Source organism: Gavia stellata, chromosome 4 (genome assembly GCF_030936135.1).
Source record: "Gavia stellata isolate bGavSte3 chromosome 4, bGavSte3.hap2, whole genome shotgun sequence".
Classification (NCBI taxonomy): Eukaryota; Metazoa; Chordata; class Aves; order Gaviiformes; family Gaviidae; genus Gavia; species Gavia stellata.
This window is the reverse complement of record NC_082597.1, coordinates 58,769,907-58,782,797: the sequence shown is the minus strand read 5'-3', so window position 1 is coordinate 58,782,797 and position 12,891 is coordinate 58,769,907. Positions and strand designations below refer to the sequence as shown.

The following is a 12,891-nucleotide window of genomic DNA, read 5'->3' as shown; positions in this document are numbered from 1 at the left end:
ACAGAAGACATTGTTCTCAAGGCAAGATGACAGCAGGAGGAGGAAATAGGATGCGTGAAGTAGAGAGATGATGTGCCCTTAGGCTAAGAGAGACAGTTGCAGAGGCCAACATGGCCCTTGAAGAGCTCCTGCTCAGACTCCACCTCTGCTGCAGAAGGTCCTAGAAGTCCCTTAGCCCCAGCTTCCATGGAGTACCATCTGCAAGAGGGAAAAATTACTTGCTAAGAACAAGCAGAGGTGGATACTCTCCATCAAAAAGTGGATATGAGATAGGAAAAGGACTGAGAACGCATGGGGAGAGAGGGGACCTATCATGGATGGTGTCAAGAATAGGAATATCTTCCTGCTACTTGCAGATAACCTGCCGTCACACTGCTGTCTTTATACAGGCAGATGAGACAACAACTGCAACCTGAACAGTAATTATTAAAAGCAGAGCAAAGTCTTGAGCAGGGTATGGACCCCCACGGATCTGTGTAAGCGCCAGCAGAAAGCAGTTGCTGCCTACAGAACTGAAATGCAGTGTTTTCCCTGCTGTCAGCACCTGCGTCAGGCTCCTGGTTTCTCTTGAGATACAGCTCTTAATTGGGATAGATTGTACGTTTTCTGCTGTAGCCCAGCCCTGCTCCCAGTTTAATTGTTAGTTTATGACTTAGCCTGTTTTGTGCTTTCCACACTACTTCTTTCCCCACTTAATCTTACAGAATTATAGAAAGTATTGCTGGGAGGATCTCAGGAGGCCACACAGTTTATCCTTCTGCCCCAAGGGAGTATTTAATTTTCAACAACATCATGTGTCTTTTGCTATTGGGTCAGATCAGTCCAAGATGTATAGCGGGTAAAGAAATGAAGCTTACCCAGGGGAGTCAATTGGCATAAAAGACTAAATCCAGCCCTTTAAGTCACTGAAGTTATATCAGAAATAACCCTGGTCCAAATGGTGTCATTTATCAGATCAGTTTTCTGAAAGATGTCCTTTCTTAAGTTTTAAGTCTCTAAAATGAACAAATCTTTAGAAGAAACTGTTCTGACAGCCCCATTTCAGTATATTTAATGCTTTATTATGAACAGCAGTGACCACTTCATTATTAAGACTGAACAGATCTTATCACAGTATGATCAGCTTTGAAACTCCTGTTAAATCCCACAATAAAACCTGATCTTTCTGGAATTTTACATTCTGCATTTCACTCCACATTAGAATATGTCTGGTGAGACAAAACAAGACCATTAAAGCATCTTTAATATGACAACTTTACACAAATGAATTCCCAGTAAAAATTCAGAATGTCAGTCAGCTTCTTAAGGTTCTTTCTTCCAAGACATTTTGACTAAAAATTCCACTTTTATTTTCTTTTGTCTATTAATCTCTCTAAGAAGAAATGTCTTGCAGCCTTGGGAATAGATAATGCAGAAATTAGAAGGATAAAAAAAATCAGCTGGTGATGTATCAAGCTAAGTAAAGCAGGGCACAAGTATAACAGGGATTCTGTGCAGCAGAACCATGACGACCAAAGGAAAAGTAAGAAGGCGGGACTCCAAGGAGGAAAGAATGTTTTTGTCTAATCAAACAAGCAAGCAGGAAAAAGGACTATGTATCTCTGAAAAACAGTTAAAGGCCTGTTTGTTTCCTCCCCCTTCTTTTGAAATTTCAGTTCCGGTTGAGCTGGGTCTCTTCTGGGTTGTAAATACCCATGCTGAGCACCTCCAGCACTGCACAGTTAGACAAAGTAGGGAAGCTGTAAGGAGACAATAAGCTTCATGTTCAGCAGACAGGCTTTCTGCCTTCCTCCCACTGTTCTCCACGATGTCTGTAATTCAGAGTGATGCTAAGGCTATAAGCATCCTCACCCTACAGATGTGATCACAACAGTTACTGAACACAGTAAGAGAAACTTAATAATGGCTTCAGACTCACTCATCCTGCTTGTCCAGCTCACCTATTCACTACCCTAAACTCCTTCACACAGACACAAAACTATTTTCCACAGCCTTCCGGTATCTGGCTCCCACATTCTCTACCCACTCTTCACTACTAGCCTCTACAACCAAGGCCACAAATAAGCTATGAAAATAGCAACAAGCATCACCTGCATCACGCTGGTATTATATAGCGCATTAGCCGGGAAGGACAATATATTATGCTTTTAAAATGCATTTGGAAGGTCTGAGATGGTTATTGTCAAACATACCATTTTGAAGGACATTAAATTGTGTCTACATTAGTGCTTGAAATAGTCCTGTAAAAAGCAAGTTGAGCAACATGCTTTAGACACAACCTCTTTTCTAATTCTAGTCATGGCCTGTGGAAACAGGGAAAGGGGCAGTGGGTGAATCCCTACTGCTAGCTAATTAGATCATACATTTCCTCTCTCAGGCAATATATCTTTCCCTGCATGGGATGCATTTTTCTTCACTAACCTCTCAAAAGCAGCTTCCCTATAAATCACAAATCACCACTGCAAGCATTCCCTTAATGAGATCCTCCAGCTTTTGCATTCATTTAATAAAACAGTGTTCACCAATCTTCATCTTACTGGTGCCTTTAGACTGTTTATTTGAAGTTATGGGAGGTCCTCCTGGTGCAGAGAGATTGAGCTCCCTGGATAAAGATTGCACAGGATTTACTTTATCACCCATTCCCAAGGTGTTCATTTCCCCTACATACCACGTCACAGGTGGCGTACACACCTGGCATGCTATTTTCAATATGAAAAAGTATCTGTCTTGTGTTGTAATCACATCATCAATAGAACCAGGGGGGAATGAGCTACCAAATCAAAACAAACCTTCTTTAGTTCTTTAGCTAGATCAGCACAGCATCCAAAATAACTTCTATTCTTATTAGTCAGAGGTACTAGCACCTGCAGGCAAGACTCTACTCAGCCCATGTAAATCAACAGACACCGCCCCAGAATTAACAAGACAACCCAAGTAAGATAAAAACCCCAGTAATGCTAATCCAATTCAAAAAAGAGTGAGTCTTCTAGTTACCCTAAGCCGATGGAGGAGTCCTTCCTTCTTTGGAGGAAGCAAGAGCTTTCCCAGCTGGTTCTGTCATTTTTTGAGGTGGCTTCTAGCAAAAGAACCTATTAATTTTCTTTTCTTGTGGGCTGAGCTCCTACTTAACCTCTTTAGCTGGTATTCATGCTCCCTAGCTAATTCCCAGCGTCAACACACTGTTGCCAGTGAAATAAGCCCAGCTGCCTCTCCAGATTCTTGAAGTGCTTCATAAACTCAACTACAACATCTGCAGCCATATTTCTTATGTGCAATCCAATGTACTTTTCCTAGCATTGGGCATAAAAATGGTTATAAAATGCACATATAAAAGTCTTGAAACACAGATTCCTGAAAAGCCTGCCTGAAAAATCAGTCAGTGCTTACTCTCTACGAAATTCAACTTCCCTTACCCAAGGGAGGCTAACATAATCTGGGAGAAGAGAAAGGTTACAGTTTTGAACTCCTCACTGTTAGGCTCAGTTACAAGGCAGTACCTTACCATGGATCCTTTCACATACTGCGTTAGCAAATAGACTCTCACACATGCAACATCACTACCCCACACAAAAAAGCAGTTCTCTCTAGGCTTTTACCCTTTCTGATATGAAACTCCCAGTCAGACATGGCTGAGTCAGAGTAACTTAGCCAGGTTGTCTTTCATTTCCTGAGTCCTGTTTCCACTAGTGACATCAGAATTGTAGTCTTTAATCTGAAATTCAAGGACAAGCATGGAAAGTTTAACAACAAAGAGGACTCTGATTCTAGTAAGGGATTGAGAACTGAACCTAATGAGAACATGGTATTGCCAAGTTCAGCTGACAAAAATGACACAAAAACACGTAAGATGACAAATGCATGAAGAAGGAAAGAGAATTTGTTAAAAATTTTGGTCTCATCCCTAGAATAAAAGAGGTATTCTTGCTATCTGACCCCATTTTGCAGATAAGCAAATTTGGATGTGCCTGTAGGAAGTCCTGCTTGCTTCAAGAGAGGTAGCTTCTTGAGAAATCTTGTGACCTGGGACCAGCAGAGGGCACTGCGTTACCAAGTGACAGTAGTACAGATGCAAGAGAGTTCCTACCAGGCAGTGAAAGTGAGCCACGTTGAAGAAAAGAACCAGATTCTAGAAGTCAGAAACACATACTAGTCATCACCATATCAGTCCTACAACTGATAAGGGTAACACTGTTAAAACAGGCTTCAAACTTTGGGCACTCCTAGAAACACACCTAAATCCAGCTTGATCCCCAAACACCTCAGTCTCCATGCATTGATTTTAGGGCATAGGCCTCCTACCAAAAATGCTTTTCAAGCGGCAGGGCCAAATCAGTCCTGCCCTGCAACATACGTATCAAGGCTGGGTTGCTTAAGTTGAAAAACATCCTGTCAGCTTTCTCTCTCCTTCTCCAAACCTCTAAATCCTTGCTTGTAGCAGCAGGAAGTCTGTTCAGACAAGAGACAAGACGATATCAAAGCAAAAAGCTGGCAATTTCCATTCTGCCCTCCCCTTTACTCCCCACCTCCTCCAACCTAGCAGACTTTCAGTGAGCAGAGAACCAAGTTAGAGGACATGAAAGGAACGCTGAGGTAGCAACTTCAGAAGAGTGTCTTTCCACTTCCTTATTTCTAGTTTATTTTGAATTACCAGAAGATGACCATGAAGAAGCAAATAGCTCATCTCTTTTCTTCTCTCTGTATTCCATCCTGCAGGATTCTGGTCACTAGAAGTAGCTTAGAGGATAAATAAGTCATCCCAGTCATGGCCCTCAAGCTAGTGAATGAAAAGTTTCCACTTTCTCTTTGTACAGTTGGTGGAATAACTTTGCCAGCATGTGGAAAGGGGCCTCAAAATTTTTCATCTCCTTCTGTAAAGAAATAAGAAAGTTGTGAATGACAGATGGAATAAGCATTTGAATATTTCTGCTCTAACTGCTTTACAAAAGACAGACTAAAACTGAGGGTGAGTTAGATGACAAACAAGTGGAAAACTGCCCCCCCAATTATCTTTCTTTACCTGAAAGGGACGATAACTTTACAAACACCCACTTCCACAGATGGTGAAAGGAGCAGATACTCACAACTGACATCTCACAGTATTCCAGGCCATGTTTCTCAGCCCACTCCTGTGCTTGTTTCTGCTCCACAACTCGACGACCAACCAGGTCTGTTTTATTTCCCACTAAGACACCTACAGAAAAAAACCCATGAAACAAAGGAAAAACAACAACATAGAAATGCTGGCTTGTTAGCAATAAATGCTAGAACATTTGTAGAAGTAGCTGAAAAAGTTGGAGGTGTGGAGAACAGTCTACAACTACCTAGAAAAGGTTCCACTAAGGAAACATATTTATGCCTTATCTGCTTTGTGATAAAAGCAAATGAGTTGGAGGAAGCCATGCCTGCCCCTGGCTTAAAATAAATGCTCTATGCCACATCTCAGTGGGAACAACTGCTGTCATACAAGAGGGGAGCAGCTAACAAGAATCTCACCCATTTCTTACCTGGGATGTGCACTCCAGCTGCTTGAGCCCTCAGCTTCTCCAACCACTTGGCACAGTTGTTGAAAGATTGCTCATTAGTGACATCATACACAAGGCACAGGACATTGGGTTGCTCCCACTGCACAGCAAGAAAGGAACATTGTCAGCTCTAATGAAACTGATGTGGTCAACAGCCAGTCTGTAAGTACTGCAAACACAGATGCTAAGACAAAAATAAAAAGCCTAATATACAGGAATCCTATGCCCTGGCTGAGGTTTCACATTTCAGCTGAGCTGACTAAATGAATACCTGGCACTGGAAGAGGTGGTCTTGCTCTCTTCCCCCATTCCTGTCTGCACAGTCCTCCTCCTTTACTTGTATCAGCTCTGACACTCATATGATCCTTGGGGAACTGATTCTTCATGCTGAATTAGCACAAAATTAATCTTACAGAAAAAAGTAGAAAGGTTTTCTTCCAGTTTGAGAAGCTGACCCAGCTTCTAGAAGGGTCCCTTGCAAACCAGACCTAGTGCAAGGGCAAAAGTGGAATTGCCTTTTGTAGAGCAATGAACCGTTAGGTTGACTTAGCCATCTTATGAAACGTTACATCAGTTAATTGATCCTACATCTCAAAATAAGAAAACACAATAGAGAACTGTACAGGTAAGGACACAAATGCATGAAGGAAAAAAATCAAGGGCAGTATTATGCTCAAGGACAAGAACGAGTCCTGTTGGATCAAACGCATCACTATAACATGTGAAACCCCCACTGTTGGAGTAGCAGCAAAAGACATGTTTTTCTAAGAAACAGAAATAACTTTAACTAACAGTACACAGTGATTCTCAGTTAAACATCCCTATTTCTTTTGTAAGAAAACTGAATTACTATCTGCCTGCATTCCTCTGGAAAGTATTTCTTCTAGTACTTCTACAAATTTTAGAGAGGTAGAACAAGATGCATTGGCAACTGAGGTAATTGCTCCCATTTACACTAAACACAAAGTTTGCTACATCTGCCAGACTGGGGAGTTCAGATCTTCAAAGCAAAACCACTTCTGCGGAAGAAGAGGACTGTTACGTAAGACTTACCAGTTTCTCCAGCATTTCAGAAAAAAGATCTTTTCCTGCAGAGTCAAAAATGAAGAATTCCTGAAAGTGGAAGCATAAAGAAGGCTCTCAGGAAAGATGTAGTGTAGGGAAAGGTTTTGAAAGTAAATACTGGAACTTGTAACTCCTGCATTTCGGTCAGTACAGCAGTGTTGTGTCCTTAAGGGACAGGCTCCCCGCACTGAGAATACTCCAGTTCAGATAGTATGAGAAAAAAACCAGCTATTTTTCATGTATAATCAATAAAATAGTTGCCTCCAAGGTCCCAAGTCTGGTTTCCATCCATACAGGAAACAGAATATGTGGAGTGGGACACTAACCTGCACTATTACACAAAATTATACACATGGTCCACATTCCACTAGTGGGAGTATAGGGCATTAAGGAAAAATAACAGATAAGTTCCAGCTTCTGTAGTTCTAAGAAACATGAACTAAACCTGAATGCGCTAAAGGACAGAACAGAATCCTAACAAAGCTGGCAACAGCTTTGGTTTAAAATATTATGTTGGATACAAGTATATAAAACTTACATTTTTAATATTAAACTAACCCTGGAATATCAGCAATTGTACATGATCAGCCTCATTTCCTTAATGCAACTTAATGGCCTTACGAACATGCAGAGTGATCTTCCACCAGAATGAGACTGAAGTGAGGTTTGAGCTCTGGATGTCTCTTTCTGACCCAATTTATGTCACAGAAAAACTCACCACACTATCACTTGTCTCTGGAACTGATACAGCCTTCACCAACAGTTCTATGCCCGTTGTCTGTCAAGAAGAATCAAGAAAACAAGGATCAGAAGAGTTTTTAAGAGCCTGTCCGACTGCATACCAACTATGCATAGGATTGAGGCAATTCTTGTGAATCATTACAATCCCATCAAACATAGACTGCTGGGAACTCCTCATAGCTGTGGTAACATACACCCACCTACATGTCAAAGCCACGTAGATTTGCTCTGATGAGGGAAAAAGACAGAGAAGAACCAATGTCCAGAGATTTGCTTATATACAACTAAGGGTATTAGCTGAAATCTGCAGGGCTACCTTCACTATCACATTGCTGCTCTAAAGCACACCTTAGAACATTTTGCACCAACCATGTGACCAGCTAACATATGGGACTGAGGTTATTTGTGCCTCTTTCACCTTTTATCTCATTCTGCTTTGTAGCTTGTTTGTTTGCTCTATTTCTATCCTTAACTCCTGGTTTCCATCTTTATTTCAATGAATAAACATATTTTAGGGGTTTTTTCTCCTCACTCATATTTCCCTTTTTTTACTTTACTTATATTTACTTTTATTTTTATCCTGCTTCTGATTAGTCATCACCATTGATTCTCACACTGAAAGACTGCAAACTGTATCCTCTTCATCTGGGAACAGTTTCTGTAGATTATAATTATCTTGGGGCTGTGCAGCACATCTTCATGTTTGCATAGTGATAAGCGCACTGTCCACATGCACATTTAATAGATGGAATTAAAAGCTTTCTCCTTCATCAATGCTTTTTCCTAAAGGGGGAAGCTCTCTAACACCACAAAAGCTTGTGAAAACATTGGTTCTGCAGGAAAATTATAAAATTAACTAAATTACTCTGCATTAAGTTTCAAAACCAGCACCCACATAGTGTAAAGACTTACAGAATATTAAATGGTTTCTCTTCACAATCTAGGGTGTAAGAGAAAGAAAACCCTGTAAGACCCCACCTTGAATGCCTCAACTTAGAATCATATTATTTATTTTGTTCTAGACCTTCTTAGTTTTCTAATGCAACTTAGAAAAATGTTGAATAGCAGTTTGAGCCTGTTGTATGCTTACCAGTGTGTAGTTCTTCTGAAAATGAGCCCCATCATTTCGGAACATCTGGGCTAAAGCAGTCTTCCCCACAGCTGGATCTCCTGCAAAACCAAAAACATAAAAGATTTTTGTTTCATCTTAGAGAATCTTATTTTCCCTCAGTTCTGTTACTATCACGTGCCATAAGAGCTTGGATGCTATAACTCTGAATACAGGCAAGATAACTGTCACAAGAAGCACAAAACTATCTAAAACGTAATACCCATGTGAGGAAATGAATATTGCCATTATGCATACTGGTGCTGACATCAGATTTCTGCTCTATGAATGACGGTAAAGGGCCCCCAGATCATGATGGAACTGCTGTTTGTTTAAAATTCATGTCTACCCTATAGCCTTTACCTAAGAATTAAAATTTCCCAGGTATGTTATCATGTAGAGAAAAACACAATGTGATAAGGGAGACTGGGCTGCATAGGAGACTATTTCCTTTCCTTAGATTACCCATTTCCCCAGATTCAAATCCTTGTCATATACTGAGTTTAGGGAAGAGACAGGTCATTTATATACTACAAAGTTGCTTAAGCTCATAACAGTCCTCAATGAACTCTTCCTGCTGCCCCTGCTAAGAGAGCAACTCTTGCTGACTCAATGCTGCTGGGGGCTCATTAGTTGCATCCTGGGCGTAACAGAAGCAAACATGACTTGGCTGGAGAGAAAGAGCCTGCTGATTCATCCCTATACGGAAGGAAAATCAAGGGGCTTTAGGTTTTGCTCTTCTAGAGCCAAGGCTTTCTGGTATGGCTTGCACAACACTTCAGGCAAACCTGGCAGCTGCCTGCTTTGGCCTGGTGTTGCAAAACTCCATAAGATCCAAAGCAATGGCAGAGAACTGCAGAATTCACATATGCCCCTATCACTCCATGAAAAATATCATAATCCTTGCAAAACAAAGACTCTAGTGTTCCCAAAGAGCTTATCCTCTTCACATACTGTCTCACTAGCCTGGATAGTTCAAAGGACAGGAACCACAAATTAAATACTTCAGTGGTGGTAGCTTTACCCTTAAAGAAACACTCATGACAGCCAAGCCTGGAATACATGTCTTTTATGTCATGTTGTTAATAAACCCAGAAAGGGGTGTATTTTGACCCTATTACAGCTTCCTAGATGGTGTTTTGAAGGAAATTGGGAAAGCTATCTGCTCGCATAATATTATAGAGGATGAAGGGTGTTTGGATAGTGACAATTGCTCCTAGATGCATTAACCAAATGTAGTTCTTGTTTAAACATTTTTAGCATGCTTGCTTACTTTGAGATGAGTTGGGCTCATAATATTTAGACAGGAAAATCTGGTAAGTCAGCTTGTTTGTTCCCTGATCAGTTCAAGCTTGTGCTGAAGACAACACTCTGTTCTGAGTGGAAGCTATTCTGTATTTCAATAGACAATTAGATCCATCTTTGTAAAATGAGACAGAGAAGTATACATTGCTCCAAACTGCAGGCATCATCTGGTACAAATTCTTAACTAATGTGTTGCCTTTCTCCAATTTGACAGCCCCATTTGTTCTTTCCCTCTTCTTATTCTTCGCCATCCTCTTAGCCCATTACATCACTACACTTTCTCAAAATAAGTTTCCTTGCCCTTTTCACTTAGTTTGCTTTCATCTGCCAGTACTGCATCCCATAGTATTTATTCCATCCATATTTCTGTTACTCTGCCAGAATCTGTAGTGTGTTTCTAAAAAGCCTGCTACTGCCAACTATCTTTCTACAATGAAAACCTTTCCATAGTGTCTCCATAGTAAGCTCAAAAAACAATATCTTTTACTGTGTGTCTGTAAATTACCCTTGAGATAACACAGGAATCACTTTCTATTGTCAAGTTGATAGTCTCTCTTTTGCTAATAAAAGCCCTTTTCCCTTGTTCTCTTTGACCTTGGTGCAGATCCCAATACTGTGAGCCACTCTATTCTTCATAACCATTTCCTTAGGTACACAAGAGTTCCCTGTTCCATCTCTGATGTTTTTGCTCCTACCTACGTAATTGCATTTTCTGGTTCCCTTTAGGTTGTTGTGGTTACTCATCTCTTATGTCTCTTTCACTATATTGGTCTCTTCTGCAAGAGAGAAGTTATTTTGCCTGGTCTACTTCATTAATTTATTATTTTTAATAATACATGGATATTACTGTAGCACTTCGGAGCACTACATATGGGACAGGACCCTCCTGTTGTTTGTGTTGTGAACAGAATTAAAAAGGCAGCTCCAGACCCAATTAGGATTAAGCACCTAACCGATCATCCAAAGAAAACCTATGTGAATTTAAAATGGTCATGGAATTGGCCTTTGGTAACACTAAACAACAAAACTTGAATACACTTAAGCAAAGCCTATGTATTGGGACCTGGAAACTTCCAAATTGGCAACAATGTGCAAGTTTCAAATCCAGAAGACAGGCAAGACACATATGCTGTCCACAGTAACTATCAACAGAGGCACGAGGGAGATTAATTCTTCTGCATTTGTCAAAGATCACACCTGGCTTTGTCCGAGTTGATGGTTAACTGCTTCTGAGGTTAAAAAAAGGCAAACATTTTATTCTGGATGAAAGAAAACACGTTTGGAGCAAAGAGTTAAACCTGGGAGTTGTCTGCACACAAAGGTTTCATGGATTTGTGCTTGTGGCTGAGGCTGCAGAGCTTCATTGTAGAGGGAGGGAAAAAAAAAGAAAAAGTTTTCTTCCCACAGTGTTAACAGTCAGCTGTAGTTACTTTCAACACCTCCATAATCCATTCCAACTAAATAAATCGGTGTGTTCAGCTCACTTTTTTTTCAGGTTAACGTCCAGTTTGCTTGGGGAAAAAGATGCCTCTATGAAGTGCACATGCTTCATCCTTCTACTCTTTGCTGAGGCTCTACCTTTCCATCACACTCTCAGAATCAACCCAATTTCTGACATGAATTTTTCCTCCAGCACAAAGCGAGCCTCCCACAAGAGGCAGGACTCAGCTGTCTACCCTGCTCCCTTCACACTTTCCCCATCCTCAGCCCACCTTTCCACACTGTAGAAATACTCTTTTTTTTTTCTATCTTTCTTTTTTTCAGATCCTGCCCTTGCATTTCAGCTGGTCCAGCTACGCTTCACACCCTCCCTGAACACAGCTCTTGATTCTCCCCATGTCGTGGGAGGGAGAGGATACGGGGTAGGTAACAACAAACGGGATTTCCACCCTTGCCGTCCCGAGGGAGCTGCGGTCCTCACTCCTCTCCCGTCGCCTCCTTCCCCACCTCTTCGCCGTCGGGGCGACCCCTCGACGAGGGGCTGAGAGAAGCCAGGCCGCCAGCCGGCGCGGCCTGCCACCGCCTGCCCGGGGGTCCCCCGTCGCCGCCCCGCTGCTGGCCTCGCCCCACCCCACGGAGCCCGATCTAGGCCCCTACGGGCGGATGGGACCGGACGGGGCGGACTCACCTGCCAGTAGGCACTTGGCAGCGAGCCTCACCATCGCTCCGGCCCGGGGGAAGGCGGCGGCGGGCCAGGAGGGCAGCGGCTGCCACCACGGCGCTCTGCCGCGGCCTTAGCAACAGCGCGGCCCTAGCAACCGAACGCCCCGCCTCCTTCAGGAGGTGACCGCCCGCCCAGCTCGGTTGGCTGTGAGCTCTGCTCATCGATGCTACCCGAGTTGTTATTGGTTCTCTTGTCTTTTCCCGCCCACCAAGCGTCCTGTCATTGAAACCCGACTCCCCGCCCCTTCTAGTCTCTAAGGCGGGGCAGCGCGCTCAGCGGGTGGCGCCGTGGTGTTACGGGGACAATGGACGAGTTTCTGCCCAGCAGCTAATTACGTTGCCAGGAGCCGACTTGTGATTGGGTAGAACACAGAGGACCGTACCACGTAGCCGAAATTAACCCACTGGGGACAGGACAGAAAATAATAAAGTTACGGGCGAAGAACTATGTAACAGGGGCGCGGCAGCACCGAAGAGGGAAAAGACAAGTGAGAGTGAGAAGCCGCCATTTCCTGCTTAGGCCCTTTCCCACGGAATGGGATCTTCAGTGCAGAAGCCTCCTCACCCTCACGCCTGGCTGAGTGCCTTCCTGCGCATGCGCGCAACCGGACGCTCATCTTTCTCCCCCGCCGCCGCCCCGCCTCTCCTTTCCGTTGGAGCGGGGACGCGCTATTCCCCTCACCCGCCCCGCGCGGACTCTTCTGCGCGCGCGCGGACGAGTAACGGCGGGGGAGTCTCGCGCGCACGTTTGGCTGTTATTGGCGGGCGGATGTGCGTCATGCAGGCTGAGGTGTGGGTCCGGCCGTGGGGCAGGAGGTGTGGGGCCCGCTGAAGGAGAGGGCGGGGGATTATGTCCTGTCGCCGGCTGCGGGGGTCCCCTCATTTGGGTCACTCAGGGCTCAGAGCTGGAGTCGAATCGGAGGGGGAATGGAAACTGTCCTGGCCCTGTCTGCTCCCCACTTTGTTCTTTGCTGCAGCTGCTTATAA

At 43.3% G+C, this 12,891-nt stretch overlaps 1 protein-coding gene across 2 annotated transcripts; it reads right to left on the bottom strand.

The window, feature by feature from the left end:
• Nucleotides 1-4,685: 4,685 nt before the first annotated feature.
• On the bottom strand, nt 4,686-11,939 carry IFT27 (intraflagellar transport 27). 2 transcript variants are annotated; one of them, XM_059817084.1, is made up of 7 exons: nt 11,870-11,939; nt 8,419-8,498; nt 7,306-7,365; nt 6,576-6,635; nt 5,505-5,622; nt 5,082-5,191; nt 4,686-4,868 (listed from the first exon to the last, which is right to left on the bottom strand). In XM_059817084.1, the coding sequence occupies exons 1-7, from the start codon at nt 11,901-11,903 to the stop codon at nt 4,770-4,772; spliced, it is 561 nt and encodes a 186-aa protein (XP_059673067.1). In that variant the 5' UTR covers nt 11,904-11,939; the 3' UTR covers nt 4,686-4,769. The 2 variants fall into 2 exon arrangements, with proteins under 2 accessions (XP_059673067.1, XP_059673068.1); XM_059817085.1 differs by having other exon boundaries at nt 8,419-8,495.
• Nucleotides 11,940-12,891: the final 952 nt, after the last annotated feature.